Here is a 25,373-nt window from a genome sequence, read left to right as displayed (position 1 = left end):
AGAGGACCGCCTAAATTTGCCTATTTTTTTTTTTGATTATCCATGCTAATGCTAATGCTAATGCTAATGCTAATGCTAATGCTAATGCTAATGCTAATGCTAATGCTAATTGACCAACAGTACTTGTCTATACTTTTGAACTGATTTATATCAGTCCATTCCAGGATTATCCTTGTAAGGAATAATTACTTTATTAAGAGCAAATAAGTCTCCATCATCATTCTTGATGATTCGGTTCTACTTATTTAAATATTTAAAATTAAAAAAGTATTTATTTAATTTATTATTTAAAATAAAAATATTATATATTTTAAATTATTAATTTAATTTTATCATTATATACAATATTCTTTAAATATTTTAAATAAAATTAATATTTCAAAATCATAACTAACAACTTTTTTTAAATAATTTAATTTTCTCACTAATTCAATAACACTAAGCCTAAAAATTAATAATTTATATATTATAACACGATTTCAAATAGATCTATATTTTTAAAAAACCTAAATAATAAAATTAAAGGAGAAAAATATAATAGTAGAACTAGGTGTAAATTTATTAGAGAAGAATATTCATATATGAAAATATATATTATATTTAAAACACAACCAATTATATGAGTTTTTTTTTTTTTAAATTGACATTTTCTAATAATTATATCATAATCATAAATATTAATTTTCAAAATTGTTTAAATTTTTTTTTATTATTTTATAGTCCTTTTTATCTACTTTTCACCCAAAATAAAAATTTACATTAATTTATTTATATCTTTTATATAAAATATAAATAAAATAATTTTCACTTTTGACTTTAATCATTTTCAAATTTTCACTTTTTACTTTATAATTTTTAAAAGTGTTTTAAATAATTACTAATAATAAAAAATATTTATCAAAAACACATTTTATTAATAAACAAAAAAAAACATGTATATGTGTTTTCTTCAGTTATACAATTATTATTATATTTTTAATATAAAAAAAATCAAACATGTCCTACACTATTATATGTAGTTAACTTTGGACCCAAATGAAACAACTTATATTATAAACCATCAACTAAATTGGGAGAAGAAGATATTAAATCCAAAAGAAGAAGATAGAGCCTTCTTCCTTCTAGTAGGTTGTCATTTTTTTCTTCTTTGTTTATTTAATTTTTGTATCGATACCAATTTGTTAAAGAATTTGTTTGAAAACATCAGGATCCAGAGTTTTATCTGAGCTTGAAAAAGGACAATTTGTGTGACTCCAGATCCCGTTTGAAACGCTATGGAGGAATCCCGTTTGAGACTCCAGATCCAACTTTTGAGAGATGAATTAAACAAGATGACGACTTTAGCACAAATATGCCTTGGGAGGCAAATAACGCCTCTTGACCTATCAAACTCGGCTCTGATTGGACAAGGTCATAGTAACTACCACAACTCGATTGGAAAGTTACCTTTTCTCGATCTAGCTGAGAAAGCAATGAATGAATTGACCATTTTAGTTAATGTAAACAATCCTCTATGGATAGAAATCGTAGGCGAAGGAGGAGGAGTTATGGAATCTCTAAACCTCGGAGAGTACGTCAAGTTGTTCGCTCCTTGTTTAGAAATTAAACCCGACAACAATTCTACCCATTATGCCACCAGGGCGTCTGGCATTATTGCCGCCAACAGCTCCACAATCCTCAGGGCATTGATGGATGAAGTAAGTATATATATGAACTAATCATTTCTTAATTAAAACCATTTATATGTGATTAAATAATTTAAACTTTTATTTGTTATGTATGTAGAATCAATGGTCATATTTATTTCAAACCATAATTGGTACGAGTGCACTTATAGATATAATTCAAGAAGACAATGGAACAAACTTGAAAATGGTAATTTTCTTATTCTAATATTTAATCACATCGAATAGGGTTAGCATATCAATTTTAGCTGTTACAAATGTTTTTATTCTATTATTTTTCTTTATATTTTTGTGAACTTATTGTTGTTTTTCCAATAGAGTGTAGGTTCATTTTATTGAAGTCGTGACAATTCATGTTACAATTTAATTTGTATAGGTGATATTTGTCTTTGATACCTGTTATCTTTACCTAATGGCATTGGTTTAAATCAAACTGAAAATCAACCTAACTATCTGATCATGGTTTATGAATCCGCTAATCATAACCAAACAGTTTGGTTGGTCGATTTAGTGGCAGCCAAATTGTTAAACTCACTTATTAGGATTAAAATTAAATATATAAATATATATAAGTTATGTTATACTTATAATTGATACCAACTATTTTTTATAATTAAGTTTTAAACCACAAAACTTATCTGACCATTTTTAAAAAAATAAATAAAGTTTTTACTTTTGAACTAGAATATAGTTATTTTTTTTCAAAGTGAATTTTATGTAATATTTAGATATATATGCATGAAAAAATACTGTATTACGATAAATCGTTGTCGTATGTGTCAAAAAGATGTGGAATCGACGACTTTAGTACTTTTGTATTGTCGATGGTGATTAATATATAAAGTCTTTTGTAGAGAATCACTAGAATTCACTAGGTAATGCCTCAGTTCTTGAATAGTTGCTAGGATGTTTGTATTGAAGCAAATAATATGATATGTCTATATATTTGAGTTATAATCTCGATTATGTTTTATTGGATTATTTGGTTTGAAATAAACCATTGAACCTTCAATTATTGTAGTTATCTAATATATATCATCTATATAGTACTACTATTATTATAATATTTTTTGAGATTCATTTTAAAAAATTGATGGAGTCAGTCGGAGAGTTAATCGTCATTTTCTCTGCAAGGTGTATAATCTATTGGACAACGTGTTTATTTTCACATGTTGTGACATTTTATTTTATTTTTTATGCCAGACTTTATAAACTGACTTAACCGATCTTCTAACTAACTGGCTGAACTGACCAATAAATCGAAATAGTCATTTAGTTTGAAATTTTTTCAAAACTAGACTGCTAACAGTTTAGTTGTGAATTTGAATTAACAGACCGACCAAATCGATAACATCACTACAATACATGCATAATTGTTTTTTCTTATTATTTTGTAGATGTACGCTGAGCTGCAAGCGCTATCGTCTTTGATTCCTGTTCGGAAAGTAAAATTTATTCGATTCAGCAGACAGGTTGCAGAGGGAGTATGGGGAATGGTGGATGTATCTGTTGAAAATTCCCATGATATTTCGGAAATAAATCCAATTATAAATTGTAGGAGGTTCCCTTCTGGATGTATTGTGCAAGATATGCCCAATGGTGGCTCCAAGGTAACAAAATGTTTTAAATTTGTCTATGATTTATCTTTAAGAATTGTTTAAAATATGACCATATATACTATAAATACTTTAACTTGAAATGAATTTATGTTTTGAAGGTAACTTGGGTGGAGCATTTGGACTTTGAAGAGAACGAGTTCAATCATCCATTAGGAGTCATGTGTTGCAGTTCGTCTTTTGGTGCTCAAAGGTGGCTTGGTTCACTTAAGAGACAATGCCTATGCTTGGCGATTATAACTTCTCCTCTTGATCGAATTAGCGGTAAAATATTTTTATTAATTAATTTTAGCATGGAAACTTTATCTCTTCCTGATCAAGGTTTGGATGGAGATGTTTAATTTAGACCTTTTCTCAGGGATGGTTAATCAGTCCAGGAAGAGAAGCATGGCTAATATGGCTCATAGAATGGTGAGTAACTTTGGATTCGGTGTATGCTCGACTGTGTACCAATGGCAGGTAGTCCAAGTAGGGGAAACAATGGTGACTATACGCAATAATAATCCGGGTGAGCCAACCGGGGTGGTGCTGAGTGCCTCAAAGTCGTTCTGCATGCCCATTTCCCATCAATCTCTGTTTAATTTCCTAAGCCACAAACATACAAGGGATGGTGAGTTGATGGAGGTTCATTCCACCATACCAATAATGCGAGAGTTGGTTAGAATCGACAAGAACAATGGAGACCATCTCAACCGTGTCTCTTTTCTTGTCACCAAGGTAAGTAATTAACTTGTGTTTCAAACAATAATCACATTATAATAACATATTTATTTCTTTAATTTGACCAATTCTTTAAAAATAGGTTTTACATGGTAACAATCAAAATTCTGTTCCTATACTGCAAGAGACTCAATCAGATGGGTCGGGGTCATTGTTAGTATATGCGCAAGTGACCTTAGAGGGGATGCAGACCGTGATGGAGGGCCGGGATTCGAGTTTGGTGGAAATACTTCCGTCAGGATTTTCCATCATCCCGAATACCAAAGTGTGTGAAAATGATGATGACTCGTGTATGATGACAGTTGCGTTCCAACTATTGACCGAGAATAGCCCAGGAAACATGAACATACCCAGGCAGACCATTGAATACATAAACAACCTGATGTCTAGCAGGATTCAGAGGATCAAATCTGCTATTTACCGTGGCTAGCATACATATATTTGACTGTCTGTCTCTCTGTTTCATTACTTTTTTTTTTTACTCAGAAATTTGGTCTTGAACCTTTTTTTCTTTTCTTTTCATGAATCCCGCTACTGCTGGCTGGCTGCTAGAGACATCATGTTTTTTTTGTAGAACATGCTTAATGTTTGATGATATGGTTAAGATCTTTAGACAATACATCCTTCTTTTATCATAAGATTTTTTGCTTTGATCTGTGATGAAAAAATTGGGCAAACAGAAGCACAGAAGCACATTGCTTACACTACAACAAAACCTACTTTCAACCACCCTTATATATGCCAACGCATATTAAGTATGGGTAAAAGTTAAAAGAAAAAATTATTTTTGCCAACCTTTATATACATATACAATCACCTTTAATTTTTTTTTATATAAACTTTTTTAAAACCTTATAATTTAACTATTCTAATTTTTAATATTTTGTTTTTAAACTTTATAAATATTTTATTTCACTATTTTAATTTTATAAATTAAATTTGACCTAAAATTTTATTAACATTAAAATTTAATTATTATTTTTTATATAACATAATTTTTAAACTTTTTATATCATTATTAAATTTTTTATTAATATCTGTCTTTTAAGTAATTATTATTTAAATTTAATTTAATTAAAAGTAAAAAAATAATATAAACTAAAAATAAATAAATTAAACTTTAAATTATATTTAAAAACAAAGATTGAACTTATATATTTTTTTGAAAATTAGAAATCTTCTTTTCTCTGAAGGTAGAACAGCCCAAGCTCAAGCCTAATTAATTTTTTGAAAACAGATCATTCATTTTCTAACCTAATTACCGACTCTCCCCAATCCCTTTCTAGATATGTTGTAGCCATTTTCTTCCTCCTATCTCTAGAGCAGATCTTCATCATCATGATATATTCATGAAACCATATTAATTTTTGCTATGTCTTCCTTGTGGAGCTATTTCAAATTCCTCCATCTATTTAACTATGTAATCACTTACGACTCATCATTTTCCTGGACATTGCAATCAACGCACAAAACGACAATAACAATTGAGAGAACGTTTCGTCGAAATTTGGACACAATAATATTCCACCGATAAGTAATCATCACTTTTGTTTATCTTCTTCTAATGCTTTGAGAATACACGTTAGTAAATCGATTCGAAGAAATTTCGTTAGTATGTATCAATTTCCCTCTTTTTTGTCAGCAATTAATGCTTAAAACGAAATTCGAGTTTCTTTTTATCTGATGAATTTATTGAATCCTATATTTCCGATTAATTAGGTTTATATTAGCTAGGAGAGCATAAATAGAAAATAGATCTGAGCTATATATATATATAAAAGAAACTGGACGGTGGTTTCAACCTTTGGTAGTAAGTAGTTAAAGAAATCAATTATCTTCTTCTATTGTTTCATGATCAACGTTTGATTAGTGATTTCTTCTAATTGTATTTGTTTTATGAAATCCATAGCTTCTCGATTGTCCTACATGGGTCATTGCTTATATAATTCTGTTTGAAGCTTCGTGGTTGAAGCAAAACTTTGAATATCTTGATTGTTTATGTCCTGGAGAGGCTTTTTGCACAAAATGGTAAGAGGGTAGGTGATAACTCTTGCTCTCTTTATCTTGAAAACTCAAGTTTTTTATATATTTATGTTCAAAAGAAAAACATAGATCAAACCAAGTCATTTATGGCTGGCTCAGAAACTGAGAATCTATAGTTCTTAAACTAATACTCTGTATACACACATTTATTCAGTTCGACCCAATTCATCAACATGTGTTTTTTGGTGCAGAGTGTTCTTTGCGCAGACACTAAAGATCTAAGATTAGTTTAAAAGGAAGAAAAGTGTTACATTTGGAATGAGTTATCTATCATGGTCGAAGAATGAAGTGTCCCACCACCCCCAACATAGAAACTTATAGTCATCATTGATTGATTGTTTATTCATCATCTATACGGAAAGGTACCACTTATAACTATAAGTGGACTTCATCAGCTGCACTTACTCATATTCTTCTTGGCACTGTTTCATGTTATTATACAGTGCAGTTACACAGTTGGAGTTGCAAAACTCAGGGTATTTTAACTATAAATACAAACTAACCAAATTTGTATTATATTACAAAAGGAATGAACTTATATAAATTGTTTTTTATCTTCAAGATCTGTAGTTGAAAAAATTAGGAATCGAAGACTACATCCCTTGACTTTGAATTTTCCACCGGTAGGATTATTATTATTATTATTATTATTATTATTATTATTATAGGAATTTTGATTAAACGTTTGAAATTAAAAAAATTCTCTTTGCAGGTATGTACAGATCCTTCAAGATTCAGGCTTACCCATGAGACATCATTTGTTCGAGCTCACACTAATTTCTGCGGTCGGAGTCCATTCTTCTTCTATATTGTAAGACATATTTATTATATCTCTTATTGATTTCGTTGGTCCATTGATAATAATATATTGTAGGGATGCTACTTTCAATCATTTTTCAGATCGGTGACTAAGTCTGACTATTTAACGTTGCGAAATGGTTTCACAAGTGTAAGAGTTTCTTCTTTAGAATGAAATTCATTGAGAGAGGATGATGATGATCTTCATTTGTTCTATTGGTACAGGTTCATATGGGTCCAGGAAGTAAATTTTACTTTCAAAACTATATTCAAACATCATTAGAGGATAATTTCAAAACAGATGTAGGAGTAAGGTTATTATCTAAACAAATATGATTTTTTTAGATTAAAAAATACCTATTTTGCTGAAAATTGTATTGTTTTTAATATTAACAGTCCTGTCTTGTGGGCGTCATTTGTGATCTTCTTGCTCCTGAATATTAATGGTGAGACATTGTTCTTTTGGGAATAGCTGTGACTTTTCTTTCCAACATGAATTATGAACTCATAAAAATCTTCTTTTAGCATATATTGTTTTGGGGATCATTGATTCCTGTAGTGGTAAGGATTAAGGAATCTCTTTTTATGAACTTGTCTTGTTTATGAATTTAGATGTAATTTGTGAACTATATTGTAATTTTAAGATAATTTTGGTTTTGGAACAGAGCTTCAAGTTATTATGACAAAAATGGCTATGGAAATCACCCAAAGACATTGCAGACGGCAAAGGAGAATTTTGAGTTAGCCCTGGAGGTTGACAATTCAAATACACAAGCTAGATACTTTTTTTTTTTTTTTTATCAAAGTTACATTTTAAATATCATACACCTGGGGCATGTGTAGCTGTGTAAGTGATAACAAGCTCTAAACCTTTTTTCCTTTGTTTGTTTCATCGACTTACTTCTTCCTTGATGTTTTTTATATTTTAAGGGATAACAATTGCATTCCCCTTTTTAGTTGTAAATTAACTCCATTTTTTCTTTTGACATTATTATATCAAATAACTGGATAGTTTATCTACTTTATACAAAGGGGCTGCTTTATTGGTTGAAGCTGCAGCATGGGTGATCCAGATGCACAATATGAACTAGGTTGTAAGCTTAGAGTTAATGTAATTTTTTTATTCCTTTTTATTTTTAATTGTTCTAAAGATCAGAAATATGTCCTTATCAAAGTTTTCTTTGTGTTGGAACATAATAAATATGTCCAGTCGGGTCGTCAAGAATTCTATTTGGAGAAGGCTGTTGATAAGGTACATTTTTTTTCCGCAAAGGTACGGGTTTATTATTTTGTTTGGAGAAGGCATACAAAATTTTTCATAGAAAGTTTTTTTTAGAATCAATATGACAAGGAATATCTTATATGTTTATTATTTTCAATAATATCTTATATGTTTATTATTTTATTTGTTTTTTATACTAAGACCAAGGTATGACAATTTTATACTTTTATGTTTGAGCTATAATACTTTTAAAGGAAAATTAAACCTCTGTATTTGGTTTTTTCTTTTGACAGTATTGATGACGGGTTGTAGTATTGTTGTTGGAACTTATTATAAGTTCTATTTTTGGATTTAATCCAATCCAGGTTTTTCTTGTCTATCTTTGTTTGATTGATGATTGATTGAATGTTTCTATATAACATATATGATATCTGCTAGAGATAATTGTTTATAGAAATATTTGTTAGTGATAGTTATATGCACCAAACATCCTTATTAATCGTGATTATCAACGAAATTCGACAATTATAATTGTCGATCTTGATATAATTAATAATATTATATATCAGTGACTTAAGTAGATTCACTAAGGTATTCTACTTTAAATAGTTTATACCCCATATCTCATGATATTGGTTATTTCAAGTCTTTATTTTGCATATGAATTGTCTCATAGAATCTGAAAACATCTTTAAACTATGCATAGGTCAAGGGACTAGGGAGGTCGATCTTGGGCTCAGGAGGCTCGATCCCAAACTCAGGTGGCTCGATCGTAGATTTGGGAGGTTCGGTCCCAGGTCAAGTCCACCGGTCAAGGTGCTTGATCCTAGGGTTAGGTAGTTATCGGTCCTAGGTATAGGGTTAGGGTTAGTTTTACCAGTCCTAGGTTTATGAGGCTTGGTCCTAATCATCGATCCTAGGTTTAGGAGGATAGGTCCCAATCATCAGTCCTAGGTTAGAGGTTCTCGGTCCTAGTCCACGGTCATAGGCTAAAGACTCTCAGTCATAGGTTTAAACAAGACCCAGTTTTAGGTTAAAAACATTGGTCCTAGGCCAAGGGGGGACTCACTCTAAGTCAAAAAAACTCGATCGATTTCCACGGTCCTAGGCTAAAACCATCGGTCACGGGGCTCGGTCCTTACTAAAGAACACTAGTCCTAGTCCTCGATCGGAGCTAAAGAACAACAGTTTTTGGTTAGAATTATTGGTCTTGGGATGCTTGATCCTAGGTTCATTTTCTCGGTCTTGGTTTTTGACATGGTGTTCATTTTCTCGGTCCTTGCTGAAGAATAGGACCGAGGATCACCGATCCTAGGCTAAAACCTTAGGACCGAGTGATCTTGTTTTGGTCTAAAATTTAAGAAGTCCATAACTTTTTGATTGTGATCATGAAATCATAACCTGTAAGCTACAATAATTTCATATGATTGTGAAGAACAAAAGCCCTAACATAAATCACAATTTTGATGTCCTTACAAGGATCAATTTTAAAAAACTATTTTTAAGTCAATTTTTAGGATCTTTAAAATTAAGCCATTTCAAGGTCTAATGTTTACTCCATTAGCCTTAAAATTATAAAAATAGTTGAACACAACCACAAAATGAACATCATAACATCATTAAAACAGTTTTAGAAGATTGAATGAAAGTCCAAAAAATTTCAAAAACAAGATTTGATCAATCAAAGTAATGAAACAGTTGATTGGATTTCATCCTAACATATTAACAAATATATAAACAACTAATTGGATAAAAAAATCCAGATTAAAAATAAGAACACAAAATTTTTAAAATTTCAGTTTAGGATTAATTTTTAAAAATTTCAGTTTGACCAAACATGATCAAAACGTGATTACAATTTCTTGGGATTCATTCTAACATGTTAACAAACATATATAGCAACTAATTTGATAAAAAAATCAGAAAAAATGCAAGAACACATAATTTTAAAAAAAATCAAGTTTTAAGCTCAAATTTCTGATTTTTTTTATATAGGTTGATTTGATCTGATTTCTTTCAACATAAATTCACATATGGTATATAGAATGATTCTAAACAAAGAAATTTCATAATTAAGCTTAAAAACAAGATCAAACCGATCAAACTTTAGAAATCTGAAAAAAAAAAATTCAAATCACAAATCATGATACAAATAATTTTGAAGCATACCAACAGTTGGAGAACACTTCTAGGAGATGTTGGATGCTTTCCCGAAGCTTGGATCACGACTGAGATCGCCAAAGACAATTTTTACTAAAACTATTCTTGGTCGGAATTTGAATCCGTCAATTGAAGTTGTAAGGAGCTATGATTGTTTGATGATTTGGTAGTGGAAGGGTAAGGGAGTATTTATACTACCCTAATGTCAATCGGGGAGGGGGATTAAAGTCTAATTTTCCCTTCTCCGATCTTATCCCTAATTCGTGGCAGCCTTATCTACGGTAGGATAAGAATGGAAGATAAGAAGTTTTTAGTGAGCCTTAGGTCCCAATGAAGAAGACGACTGAAACAACATCAATTCAGCTAACGACATCAGTGTTCCATCTATGGTCAGCAGTATTGACTATCGGGATTAATCCATCTCGTTATTGATCTGGTGCGGGCGAGCGCACGCGGGTTTTGTTATAGCGGGTGTTTGGCACATTCTGGGATGTTCATAAAATCTGAGCGCTCATATAATATTCTAGGATCCCGCTGCAAAGATTAGAAATAACTTCGACTACAAAGGATCATCAAATTTTATTTCTATTTAAAAGGTTTATTAAAATCGATTTTTTAATTCCTTTTAAATTCATTTCTTCACCAAAAATTTCACAAAATATCTTTCTGGAATCATAATAAAAATTATGATCATAATTTATTATTTTTGGTATTTTTGGGGTATTTTATTTAATTATTTTAAGTTATAAATTAAACATAATTCATGATTAAATCACAATTAAATATTTTTAACCTCTTCTTTGGTCTAATTTGGGTAAAATTAATACAATATTTTTTCCTCAAATTATTTTTAGACTTTTGAATAATTCTCCTAACTCGGGCTCAATTATCACAATAATTAACCATTATTTGGATTTAATTTCTTCTTTAAGTTATATTGAATATAAAAATTCAATATATTATTTTAATATTATTAAAAATAATAATATTATTTGAAAAATAGGGTAAGTCAAATTTTCATGCTTATAGAATGCCCCTCTCGAACCGTGTTTGAATAAAACAAACTTAGTTTTGGGAAAACTTGGGTTCGATGTTTTATCATACAAATTTGTACCCTAACCAACAGTGAGATAGAAGGATAAAACTTGGATGGAACATGCTGCTGGTGAGGAGTCATAAAAATGACTCATGGTTGGGGATATTATGTGTTCTTCCATTGTCTGTTGTCTTCAACCGGGGATTGACTACCACAATAGTCTTATCATGCATTGGGAATACTACAGGGTGCTGCTGGGAATGAGCATGAGCATGACAATGGCTCATTGTTTCATTTGTTGAATCTTGCTAAGGATAGACTATTACAATAGTCTTACCATGTTGAGGAGTAAACAGGACTCCAACTAGGGATGGATTATTATAATAATCCTGTCATAACAAAGGTTGATGATGTCTATCAACAGATAAGACTCACTTGGGAAGTGAAAAGAACTCTTCGTGGGGAAGAGTCTCATGCTAGTAAGACTACCTATCAAGATGTAGAACTCTCCTAAGGAATGCTTTCATTTCATGGGAATAAAATCCCACGGGGATAATGATAATAATCATACCACGTCCATCAACATATAGAATCCACTACTGAAGATTAATCATTAAAATGACTCTTGAGGATGCTTATAATGATATAGGACTTACTGTAGTAGAAAGTATCCACAACTAGGACTTTTATGGGGAATGAAGAGAAATTTCTACTTAGGATAAAGGAAGATATTTGTGGTGACATGACAATAGTCACGCTAGGTGGTGATAACAATCACGTTATGTGGGGAACGTAGCAACAATTTCTCTATGGGGATGATAACAATTGTGTTGAGGATATAGGTTATAACAATGACCTATAGACAATACATGTGATAACAATCATCCTAATGGGACACGTGATAACAATCACTCTAGGGGGATTTGTCATAACAATGACCTGCATTGATACCTATCAAGATATGACTCACCCTTGTAGAGGATAGGTGAAAACACTCACTCTGAGGGGATGGGTTATAATAATAACCCTCATAGCCACCAATCTGCTGGGGATATATTACAACAATAACATATATAGAGTGTTGGGAATGTGTCAAAAATTGCTCTATGGGGATGATAACAATCGTGTTGAGGATATATGTTATAACAATGACCTGTAGACAAGATAGGTGATAATAATCATCTTGAAGGGACATGTGATAATAATCACTCTAGTGGGGATTGGTAATAACAATGACCTGCATGGATACCTCTATGGAGATAGGGCTCACCCTTGTAGGGGATAGGTGAAAACACTCATTCCGAGAGGATGGGTTATAATAATAACCCTCATAACCGCCAATCTGCTGGGAATAGGTTATAATAATAACTTATATAGATGCCTATCAGAATAGGGCTTTAAGAATCATAATCTTTTTCCCTTCAGTTTTATAAAGTGTTTTTTCACAACTTGGTTGACACATCGACCAATTGTTTTATTACTTTGTAAGGTGGGAGAGCATTAACAAAAGCTACTTGAGGAATGGACTATTCGCAATTCTGTCTTAGACAAGGTTTTAAAGTAGAAAAAATTCCCGGTCTTATCCATATAGTAGGGTGACTTGGATTCGAAACGTGTCTGGGGCTAGGATATGAGCATTCCTGTGTTGATAGGGATTGTCTCGTTTTTTGAAAGATCCCGAGTTTCTTTTCTCCTATGTTAAGATATATAGATTAAATATGTTAGTATAAGACTAAAATGACGGTGGTGGTATATATGAGATTAAAATATGTTGGTATAAGACTAAAATGACAATAATTATTAGATATGCAGATTAAAAAACATTAATAGATTGCTAGTTTGATGTGTTTGATTACATTTTAATAAGTCACTTGATTTGACGTATTTAACGACATTAGCATTATTTTTTTCATCTATAATATAAGCCCACATTTTCAATTTTTGTTACCTTAATTAGTGAAGAATCATGCAAATATTTATACCTTATATATTGCTATAATATTACTCACGGTTCTCATATTTTTTGTGAGTGTTTTGGTTTATACCTTATCTAATGAAAGTTTGCAATATTTATGTCCAAGCGATTAAAAACATGCAACAAATTTACTAAATAATTTAAGTGGATGGATGCTTCATAATTTTCATTGACTTTATATAAATAATATTAATTACTTTTATTAATATAATCTTAAACTTTTTGTTATGATAATTTATTAGGACGACCCATCATTATTGACTCCTCATAAATGACTGATCGACTTATATGTAGTTAATTTAATTAGTAATTTGATTCAAAAACTAATATTTAAAACGTTTATCCATTGATATATCTTTGTGGTTTTTAAAATCAACAATATTAAATTTCAAACATATATAAATGAGTTTTTGTAATTTTAAATATTTGATCAATTTAAAAATATATATTAGCATTAAATTTTAATTTTAATTAATTATATTTGAATAATATTATTTATCTCCAAAATATTTATACATAAATTTTTATTTTTTTTATAATTTTACCTATGCAAATGCACATGCTTAATCCTGGTTTATTTAATATGTTTGTATCAAGATTTTAATATGGTTGACTTGATATATACTTTGGCATGTTGAATATGTTCTTATCTCATTTAATATGTTAACTCTATTAACATGTATTTTACTAGTTTAATATATTTTCAACTCCTCACTTTGTTGTTAGCGTGAATGATATCCATGATGATTTTTTCAAAGGGGAAAATGGGGTTAGACAAGGGAATCACTTTATTCTTACATTTTTGTCCTCATCATGAAGGTCTTTGAGTGCATTGATAAAACTCTTCTAAAGTAGCGCTAATTTACTCATCATCTATATTGTACGGAAGAAAGCATCACTCATATATGTTTTGTAGATGATTTATTCATCTTGGCGCATGCTGATGTTGAATCCGTCAATACTATCAAGGAGGTATTAACAATATTTTCTAGTGTTACAGATCTTAGCAATAATTAGAGTAAAATTCTGGCCTCCTATGGCGGTGCATATGAGGAAACAAAGGTAAGCATCTTCAACATTATGGGAATCAATGAAGGGTCGTTACTAGTTCGTTATCTTGGTATCTCACTCTCGTCAAAACAACTCTAAATCTCTCATTAAAGGTAATTTATTAAAAGTATGAAGACTCTATCATGGGATGGGCTAAAAAGAGATTATCTTATGCGTAGGGGTAAATCTAAGTACAAGGCTGCTCGGACTATAGCCCGGGTAGTCCAAAATATTTTGTTTGTATTTGACAATAGTGACAGTAAATTACCGTCGTTATTGATGATTTCCTATTGTTAAAATTTGGTTTATTTTGTTTGTTTACTTGATATTATTATTATCAAACTAGCCTAGATAGATTTTTTGATAAAGAATTAGCCCGAGTATATTTCAAATTCTAGCTCCAACCTTGCTTATGTAGGACATATTGAATTATCCATGAGAGTTGTTATAAGTATCATCAGATACTGGGCGCAACAGATGGTCCTCTCAAAGATAGTTTTGAAAGAGTTTGATCAATTGATGAGGAAATTCAGTTGGGGGACTTAAGGGTGCGGAGACAAAAAAGTTAAGTGAATTGATGTTTTTAAGCCAAAGGAAGAAAGTGTAATTGACATTAAAGACTGCGTTAATTTGAATAAAACTCTCACCTATATCATGTATCAAATAAAGAACAATATTTCACAACAATATAAAATAAAAACCGATTGAGAGAAAAGCTCTAGAGATTTCCGGCGAGAATTTTCTAGCGACGGAATCTTGAATTTCCCCCCCAAATACGTGCACATTCTCATATTCAATTAAGAATTGCGTCGGAATCAAGATTGTTGGCACGTTTTGTACAATCAGCATAATCAGCACGATCGACACGTTCGGCACAGTTGCTCGGTTGCGCAATTTAGTTGATTTGATCGTCGGTTACGGGAAACGTGGTTGGAGTAAAGATCGTCAGTAAGTCTGGCACGCTCGGCATGATCGGCACGATAGGTACGTCTGGCACATTCGACACATCAGGGAAATATCGTCTAGGGTTTCAATAAATTCGTTTCAAGATTGTTGTTCTGACTTTAATCCCCTGTTCTGAAGTCTTATTGGAATATGGGTAAAAGGAAAAATAACAAGGCAAAAGAAATGGAGGATTTTGTTCTAAAAGGAGTCAAGCCCAAAGAAGTGTAGGACTTTGTTCTTAAAGGAGTCAAAGAAATTTTAGCAAATGTACATGATCTCTACTTTTTGAAATTTAAGAAAACCTACTATCATGGAAATCACTTATGAGTGGAGACCATACATATGCACTTTATGCAATACCTTCCAACATGCAAGCCCAAATTGTAATTTGGCTAAGGAAGAAGACCAAAAAATTCATAAAGGCCAGAAAGTAAAGATGTAGGAAAATGAAACAGAGGTGTCTATTATCAAATAGTAAAATGTGGTTAAAGATCAGAAAATAGAAGATAAAGAAAATTATGTACAAGACGAAAGTAGTACGATGAAGGAGGTGGAACCTCAAGCAAATCATATTAAAGAGATAGTTGAGGATTCTCAATCCAATCAAGTTGAAGTGGTTGCAAATGAAAATAGAGAGGAAGATACTCAGGCTAATAAAGAGGCAGAAGAGTATTGTAAGGTTGATATAGAGGAATCCAAAGTTGCTGAGTTTCTAAAACAGAAACTGAAGAAAATAAAGACAATTATCTTGAAATTCAAGTTGAGAACAACAAGGTGAAGAGCTCAGAATTCCCGAAGAATAATTATTTTTATCAAATTAGAACGAGTTCATATAAAGAAAAAAATCAAAATGAGAATAGACAGTACTCATCATCATCTTTAGTTCACCCCTCTTTCATTACAAGAGGAATGAGAAGAGGAAGGACAAGGGGAAGAGAAAGACAACCTATTGAAACATCAGGCTGGTATGGAAATAAAAATCCTGATTGGGGTAATTAGAATTTAATACAATTTGTAATCTTTATTTGTAATCTCTGTTTTTCGTATGTTTGATGGCTACTAATCAATTTCTTTAGGGTCATTTGATTTTCATATTTTAATCATAGCTAGGGTTTGTCTAGCTTTTATTCTTGACCCTCCCACTTTTGGGATTTTTATGAAATGATTTTAACTGTTCCCCCCCAAAAAAAAACTCACACCTATTGGCATTTTTGGGCATTGGAGAAAAAACAAGACTCGTTATAGGTCAGATGAGTTCATTCGAGTTTCATTAGATCATATCCAACCCACCTGCAAACTCAACTCCATTATAGGTTTTAACCCTCCAACCTACCTGCAAACTCAACTGCATTTTTGGTTTTCTTGCAAAATCTCTCCTCCAAACCCAAATATTCAGTGACACTATTCACATACTCAAAAGGTTTTCAAAACTTTTATTTCAGTCCTTTTAGATTGTTTTTAATTAATTTATATAACTTATTTATATTTTAATTTATTTATATTTTAATTTGTTTACATGTTTTATATATGTATATTTTAATTTATTTATCTAATTTATTTATATGTTTAATTAATTTTAATTTGTTTATATGATTAACTTATATTTAAATATGTTTATATTTATATTTTATATTTTTTTACGTATAATAAGTTGATTGAAAATAATATTTAAATTATTGACTTATAATTAATTTTATCAAAATTTTCTTTAATTGAATGAGAATTTAAAAGTAATTAATAAGTTGTTGTAAAGTTATGGGTTCAATTTGTAATTTTAGATATATATATATAGATAATATTGAATATATTAAAAAATATTATAAAAAGGAATATTCTGAAAATATTCTTTTGAGTTTGAGTTTGAGTTTTTGGGTTGGAGATGAATTACTGTTTGATGAGATATTTACTGTATTTTTGGTTTGAGAATATTTATTTGGGTTGGAGATGGTCTTAAAAAAAAATCAATATTTGGACGTGTAAGATCAAGATGGAAATGAAATGGTTCCTTAAAAAATTTCTAAGGCTGAAGAGATGGTATTGGTAAGATGATCAAACTTTAGATTGAGAATGAGATCTAAACTCTATTTTGGTATGACTATGGTTTGAGGATCACCATATTATTCATAATATTGTTTTCTCTCTTATTCGAAAAAGATGGAAATGTCAATTAGCTACTGTCCAAAAAGTCAAAAACGAGATATGGAATAACCTTCTAAGGGTAATTATAGAAGGTACGAGGATTATCAATACTTTGTCTTCCTTCACTATAACAATTGTGAGGATTCTCGAGTTTGGAGTGTTGAAAATGAAGGTAGGTTTGACTTGGGATCAACATGGAATATTGTTCGCAATATAAAAGAGGTGGTTCCATGGTCCCATTTAGTGTGGTCCACACAAGTTATTCCTAGACAACAATTTACTTTGTAGTTGACGTTCCGTGAAAGACTTAACATGCACAATCGAATTAAGAAGTATATGAATATCCTGAATCCCAGTTTCCTTATTTGTATAGAAAATAAGGAGACCATTGACCATCTCTTTGGGGACTTCCCATTTGCTTCCTTGTTTTGGGATAAGTTCTCGACATCAATGAGTCTCCTTAACTTTCCAAAAGATTGAACTAATATCAAGGAAATTGTAATCATCAAGACAAAAAGTAATGACTTTAGTTCAAATGTCTTCAAGTATTTCTTTATCAATATTGTTTATCATATTTGGATAGAGAGGAACACAAGAGCATTTCAAGGGTTTAAAATGATGTGGAGTTTGTTTCGAATGAAATTATCTTTGGTGGAAATTCACTCATTCGAACGTGGAGGTGAATACCCACTTGTGAAAGAAATTTGTTGATTTGTCAAAGATGGAGTATTACATATGAGAAAGTTACCCTTACTTCTAATTTTAAGGCTCTCTAAGTTTTGTTGTTTGTGTTCTTCACTTTTGTTCTTATTCTGATGTTTTTTTTTATTTTTATCTTGTTGGTTCATTCATTTTTGACAATTGTTCTGTTTGAATCCTGAACTTTTATAATTCTGGCCTTTTTCAAGTTTTTTTTATTGAATGACATTGTGTCATTTTCTAAATAACATATATATATATATATATATTATATATATATATATATTATATATATATATATTTAATACATTTTGTCATGTTTTAACCTATAGTTAACCATATTAATAAATTTTATTATTTAACATGTTTTTTTAATGGATTAACATACTTGATAGATTAACACATTTTTTATTACAGGTGAAAAATAAATTAATAAATGAAAATAAAAAATATGAAAAATATATTATTTTATTTTAAAAAGGTGGTTGTGTAAATACATTGGATATTGTTTGTCACACCAGTTACCCTAAGATGAAAGCATAACAAGAGAATGTAACATATATGATGTCCATGAAAAAGACTATGATCAGTACTTTATGTGCCAAACAAAAGAAAAAAGTAAAGAGAAAAAAAAAACAACGGAAAAGGATTGAAAGCACGGAAAATATTGTTTATGTAAGCAAAAAAAAAAAAAAATAATTGGATTGATTATATGCATAAAGAAGTATGATTTCCCTAAAATAAAATAATGATGTGCTTAATAGGCTCGGTAAATAAACTAATGTTAATTAAATAATTTTGACAAAATTAAAAAAATTATTAAAATTTTAGTATGAATAATAAGAAGATTAAGAAAATTCAAATTTGGTGTAGAAAAAAAAATTAAATGAAAGTGTGAACTAAGATAATTTAAAGCTAAGATTAATATTGATTTTAATGCCGATATTTAAGATAAGAAATGATTGAAAGAGAAATTGAAAAAAAAATAACGTGCCACAATTTAATTAACAAAAAAAATAATAAAATTTAATATCTATTCTCTTTCCTTATATTTTATTTTTTCATTTTACCGCCAATAACCATTGCCACTCCATTCATTATCCAATTTCCTCCCATAAATCCCTATCAGGTTTTTCTCACACAATTTTAATTTCAAGGTGTTCTTTTAAAATTGATGTTATACATTTTTTTATTTGACAAATCTTTGTTATATAATTTTTAAGGCAAATTACCTAGGCGGCCCTTTAATTATTCTGATCGCTCACTTTTAGTCTTTAAACTAATTTTTGAAACAAATCGCCCCTTCAAATTTTAGAAAGGTTACCAATGACCCTTCTGTAAACTTTTTAGTTAAACATAACGATTTAAGCTTAAAATATTATTTTCCAAAAAAAAAATTTAAGATAATTTATTTTTATATATTATCTTTAATCATACTTTTTATATTTATATATATATAATTATTAAATCGCTTATATATAATATATTATTATTTTTTATATTTATATAATTATTAAATCTCTTATATATATATATATTTATATATATAAAATAAAATTTAAAAATAATTTTTATATATTATCTTTAATCATTAATTTTATATATATATATATATATATATAAATTTATATAATATATATTTTAAAAAATAATATGAGGGTTAAAAGTAATTATAACTTTCAACTGTATACTCAATTATTTTTAAATCTTAAATTACTTTTTTAAATATTTATTATATAAATATTATATATAAATTAATGAGTAAAGATAATATATATAAATTATATATGTATATTATATAAATTATTTTAAAATTTATTTTATATAGATATAATTAAAAATAAATAATATATATATTATCTATATATTATATAAAAGATTTAATAATTATATATATAAATATAAAAAAATAAGATATATATATATTATATAAATTATTTTAAATTTTAATTTATAAAGCTTCAACTATAAAAATTAATAATATATATATATATATATATAATATGAGGAGCAAAATAGAGAGAGGGAGAATTTAGTGAGGGAATGAGTTGGCATCACTTTATTGGTTTTGAAAATGTAAAAGTGAGAGGAAAGAAAGAAAAGAGAAAAGAGAAAAAAATTATTTGATTTTTTCAGCGAATAAAATTATGTAGTCATTCTCTCACAAAATTCCCTCACCTAATCATTTCTCATATAATATTATATATAAACGATTTAATAATTATATATATAAATATAAAAAATAAGATTAAAGATAATATATAAAAAATTAATATTTTAAATTTAAGCTCTTATGTTTAAAGGTTGTTGCAAGGTTCATTAGTGATATTTTTAAAAGTTGAAGGGGTGATTTGTTTCAAAAATTAATTTGAGGACTAAAAATAAGCGATCTAAGTAATTAAAGGACTACCTAAATAATTTGCCTAATTTGCCTATTTTTTTTTATGGTTATCCATGCTAATTGACCAACAGTAGTTGTCTATACTTTTGAACTTCCTAATTGTGCCATAGTAAAAAAAAATATATTATATCAGTCCATTCTAGGATTATCCTTGTAAGTTTAATATTTTAAACTTAACCTTTTAATTATGTTTAATTAAAAGGCGGACAAAAGGGTCATTAGTGAAATTTCTAAAAGTTGAATAGGTGATTTGTTTCAAAAATTAGTTTGAATACTAAGAGTAAGCGATATAATTAGAGGACCGCCTAAATTTGCCTTTTTTATGATTATCCATGCTAATGCTAATGCTAATTGACCAACAGTACTTGTCTATACTTTTGAACTGATTTATATCAGTCCATTCCAGGATTATCCTTGTAAGGAATAATTACTTTATTAAGAGCAAATAAGTCTCCAACATCATTCTTGATGATTCCGTTCTACTTATTTAAATATTTAAAATTAAAAAATATTTATTTAATTTATTATTTAAAATAATAATATTATATATTTTAAATTATTAATTTAATTTTATCATTATATACAATATTCTTTAAATATTTTAAATAAAATTAATATTTCAAAATCATAACTAACAACTTTTTTTTAAATAATTTAATTTTCTCACTAATTCAATAACACTAAGCCTAAAAATTAATAATTTATATATTATAACACGATTTCAAATAGATCTATATTTTTAAAAAACCTAAATTATAAAATTAAAGGAGAAAAATATAATAGTAGAACTAGGTGTAAATTTATTAGAGAAGAATATTCATATGTGAAAATATATATTATATTTAAAACACAACCAATTATATGAGTTTTTTTTTTTAAATTGACATTTTCTAATAATTATATCATAATCATAAATATTAATTTTCAAAATTGTTTAAATTTTTTATTATTATTTTATAGTCCTTTTTATCTACTTTTCACTCAAAATAAAAATTTACATTAATTTATTTATATCTTTTATATAAAATATAAATAAAATAATTTTCACTTTTGACTTTAATCATTTTCAAATTTTCACTTTTTACTTTATAATTTTTAAAAGTGTTTTAAATAATTACTAATAATAAAAAATATTTATCAAAAACACATTTTATTAATAAACAAAAAAAAACATGTATATGTGTTTTGTTCAGTTATACAATTATTATTATATTTTTAATATAAAAAAAATCAAACATGTCCTACACTATTATATGTAGTTAACTTTGGACCCAAATGAAACAACTTATATTATAAACCATCAACTAAATTGGGAGAAGAAGATATTAAATCCAAAAGAAGAAGATAGAGCCTTCTTCCTTCTAGTAGGTTGTCATTTTTTTCTTCTTTGTTTATTTAATTTTTGTATCGATACCAATTTGATAAAGAATTTGTTTGAAAACATCAGGATCCAGAGTTTTATCTGAGCTTGAAAAAGGACAATTTGTGTGACTCCAGATCCCGTTTGAAACGCTATGGAGGAATCCCGTTTGAGACTCCAGATCCAACTTTTGAGAGATGAATTAAACAAGATGACGACTTTAGCACAAAGATGCCTTGGGAGGCAAATAACACCTCTTGACCTATCAAACTCGGCTCTGATTGGACAAGGTCATAGTAACTACCACAACTCGATTGGAAAGTTACCTTTTCTCGATCTAGCTGAGAAAGCAATGAATGAATTGACCATTTTAGTTAATGTAAACAATCCTCTATGGATAGAAATCGTAGGCGAAGGAGGAGGAGTTATGGAATCTCTAAACCTCGGAGAGTACGTCAAGTTGTTCGCTCCTTGTTTAGAAATTAAACCCGACAACAATTCTACCCATTATGCCACCAGGGCGTCTGGCATTATTGCCGCCAACAGCTCCACAATCCTCAGGGCATTGATGGATGAAGTAAGTATATATATGAACTAATCATTTCTTAATTAAAACCATTTATATGTGATTAAATAATTTAAACTTTTATTTGTTATGTATGTAGAATCAATGGTCATATTTATTTCAAACCATAATTGGTACGAGTGCACTTATAGATATAATTCAAGAAGACAATGGAACAAACTTGAAAATGGTAATTTTCTTATTCTAATATTTAATCACATCGAATAGGGTTAGCATATCAATTTTAGCTGTTACAAATGTTTTTATTCTATTATTTTTCTTTATATTTTTGTGAACTTATTGTTGTTTTTTCCAATAGAGTGTAGGTTCATTTTATTGAAGTCGTGACAATTCATGTTACAATTTAATTTGTATAGGTGATATTTGTCTTTGATACCTGTTATCTTTACCTAATGGCATTGGTTTAAATCAAACTGAAAATCAACCTAACTATCTGATCATGGTTTATGAATCCGCTAATCATAACGTTCAAACAGTTTGGTTGGTCGATTTAGTGGCAGACAAATTGTTAAACTCACTTATTAGGATTAAAATTAAATATATAAATATATATAAGTTATGTTATACTTATAATTGATACCAACTATTTTTTATAATTAAGTTTTAAACCACAAAACTTATCTGACCATTTTTAAAAAAATAAATAAAGTTTTTACTTTTGAACTAGAATATAGTTATTTTTTTTCAAAGTGAATTTTATGTAATATTTAGATATATATGCATGAAAAAATACTGTATTACGATAAATCGTTGTCGTATGTGTCAAAAAGATGTGGAATCGACGACTTTAGTACTTTTGTATTGTCGATGGTGATTAATATATAAAGTCTTTTGTAGAGAATCACTAGAATTCACTAGGTAATGCCTCAGTTCTTGAATAGTTGCTAGGATGTTTGTATTGAAGCGAATAATATGATATGTCTATATATTTGAGTTATAATCTCGATTATGTTTTATTGGATTATTTGGTTTGAAATAAACCATTGAACCTTCAATTATTGTAGTTATCTAATATATATCATCTATATAGTACTACTATTATTATAATATTTTTTGAGATTCATTTTAAAAAATTGATGGAGTCAGTCGGAGAGTTAATCGTCATTTTCTCTGCAAGGTGTATAATCTATTGGACAACGTGTTTATTTTCACATGTTGTGACATTTTATTTTATTTTTTATGCCAGACTTTATAAACTGACTTAACCGATCTTCTAACTAACTGGCTGAACTGACCAATAAATCGAAATAATCATTTAGTTTGAAATTTTTTCAAAACTAGACTGCTAACAGTTTAGTTGTGAATTTGAATTAACAGACCGACCAAATCGATAACATCACTACAATACATGCATAATTGTTTTTTCTTATTATTTTGTAGATGTACGCTGAGCTGCAAGCGCTATCGTCTTTGATTCCTGTTCGGAAAGTAAAATTTATTCGATTCAGCAGACAGGTTGCAGAGGGAGTATGGGGAATGGTGGATGTATCTGTTGAAAATTCCCATGATATTTCGGAAATAAATCCAATTATAAATTGTAGGAGGTTCCCTTCTGGATGTATTGTGCAAGATATGCCCAATGGTGGCTCCAAGGTAACAAAATGTTTTAAATTTGTCTATGATTTATCTTTAAGAATTGTTTAAAATATGACCATATACTATAAATACTTTAACTTGAAATGAATTTATGTTTTGAAGGTAACTTGGGTGGAGCATTTGGACTTTGAAGAGAACGAGTTCAATCATCCATTAGGAGTCATGTGTTGCAGTTCGTCTTTTGGTGCTCAAAGGTGGCTTGGTTCACTTAAGAGACAATGCCTATGCTTGGCGATTATAACGTCTCCTCATGATCGAATTAGCGGTAAAATATATTTATTAATTAATTTTAGCATGGAAACTTTATCTCTTCCTGATCAAGGTTTGGATGGAGATGTTTAATTTAGACCTTTTCTCAGGGATGGTTAATCAGTCCAGGAAGAGAAGCATGGCTAATATGGCTCATAGAATGGTGAGTAACTTTGGATTCGGTGTATGCTCGACTGTGTACCAATGGCAGGTAGTCCAAGTAGGGGAAACAATGGTGACTATACGCAATAATAATCCGGGTGAGCCAACCGGGGTGGTGCTGAGTGCCTCAAAGTCGTTCTGCATGCCCATTTCCCATCAATCTCTGTTTAATTTCCTAAGCCACAAACATACAAGGGATGGTGAGTTGATGGAGGTTCATTCCACCATACCAATAATGCGAGAGTTGGTTAGAATCGACAAGAACAATGGAGACCATCTCAACCGTGTCTCTTTTCTTGTCACCAAGGTAAGTAATTAACTTGTGTTTCAAACAATAATCACATTATAATAACATATTCATTTCTTTAATTTGACCAATTCTTTAAAAATAGGTTTTACATGGAAACAATCAAAATTCTGTTCCTATACTGCAAGAGACTCAATCAGATGGGTCGGGGTCATTGTTAGTGTATGCGCAAGTGACCTTAGAGGGGATGCAGACCATGATGGAGGGCCGGGATTCGAGTTTGGTGGAAATACTTCCGTCAGGATTTTCCATCATCCCGAATACCAAAGTGTGTGAAAATGACGATGATTCGTGTATGATGACAGTTGCGTTCCAACTATTGACCGAGAATAGCCCAGGAAACATGAACATACCCAGGCAGACCATTGAATACATAAACAACCTGATGTCTAGCAGGATTCAGAGGATCAAATCTGCTATTTACCGTGGCTAGCATACATATATTTGACTGTCTGTCTCTCTGTTTCATTACCTTTTTTTTTACTCAGAAATTTGGTCTTGAACTTTTTTTTCTTTTCTTTTCATGAATCCCGCTACTACTGTTGGCTGGCTGCTAGAGACATCATGTTTTTTGTTGAACATGCTTAAAGTTTGATGATATGATTAAGATCTTTAGACAATACA

The 25,373-nt window shown here is 29.5% G+C and overlaps 2 protein-coding genes across 2 annotated transcripts; both read left to right on the top strand.

Moving 5' to 3' along the window:
* The first annotated feature begins 1,274 nt into the window (after window positions 1-1,274).
* LOC124934890 (homeobox-leucine zipper protein HDG1-like) lies at window positions 1,275-22,050 on the top strand. The gene is made up of 12 exons (XM_047475382.1): window positions 1,275-1,697; window positions 1,786-1,875; window positions 3,083-3,295; window positions 3,403-3,565; window positions 3,660-3,712; window positions 3,761-4,018; window positions 4,104-4,286; window positions 5,931-6,049; window positions 6,508-6,540; window positions 7,528-7,615; window positions 8,019-8,114; window positions 21,937-22,050. The coding sequence occupies exons 1-12, from the start codon at window positions 1,275-1,277 to the stop codon at window positions 22,048-22,050; spliced, it is 1,833 nt and encodes a 610-aa protein (XP_047331338.1).
* Window positions 22,051-22,060: 10 nt separating this feature from the next.
* LOC124934889 (homeobox-leucine zipper protein HDG1-like) lies at window positions 22,061-25,182 on the top strand. Its single transcript, XM_047475380.1, has 7 exons — window positions 22,061-22,426; window positions 22,515-22,604; window positions 23,816-24,028; window positions 24,134-24,296; window positions 24,391-24,443; window positions 24,492-24,749; window positions 24,835-25,182. Exons 1-7 carry the CDS (start codon window positions 22,061-22,063, stop codon window positions 25,180-25,182), a joined length of 1,491 nt encoding a protein of 496 aa, XP_047331336.1.
* Window positions 25,183-25,373: the final 191 nt, after the last annotated feature.

The sequence above is a fragment of the Impatiens glandulifera genome, chromosome 4, assembly GCF_907164915.1.
Source record: "Impatiens glandulifera chromosome 4, dImpGla2.1, whole genome shotgun sequence".
In the NCBI taxonomy this organism is placed as follows: Eukaryota; Viridiplantae; Streptophyta; class Magnoliopsida; order Ericales; family Balsaminaceae; genus Impatiens; species Impatiens glandulifera.
This window is presented reverse-complemented; position numbering and strand designations above follow the sequence as displayed.

Excerpts from the sequence above, each read along its gene's own strand:
- LOC124934890 (XM_047475382.1), top strand. The coding sequence starts at position 1,275 with ATGGAGGAATCCCGTTTGAGACTCCAGATCCAACTTTTGAGAGATGAA. Across the intron at positions 3,566-3,659 it reads TCCTCTTGATCGAATTAGCG|GGATGGTTAATCAGTCCAGG; the intron begins GTAAAATATTTT and ends ACCTTTTCTCAG. Across the intron at positions 6,050-6,507 it reads GAGGCTTTTTGCACAAAATG|TGCAGTTACACAGTTGGAGT; the intron begins GTAAGAGGGTAG and ends GTTATTATACAG.
- LOC124934889 (XM_047475380.1), top strand. The coding sequence starts at position 22,061 with ATGACGACTTTAGCACAAAGATGCCTTGGGAGGCAAATAACACCTCTT. Across the intron at positions 22,605-23,815 it reads ATGGAACAAACTTGAAAATG|ATGTACGCTGAGCTGCAAGC; the intron begins GTAATTTTCTTA and ends ATTATTTTGTAG. Across the intron at positions 24,297-24,390 it reads TCCTCATGATCGAATTAGCG|GGATGGTTAATCAGTCCAGG; the intron begins GTAAAATATATT and ends ACCTTTTCTCAG.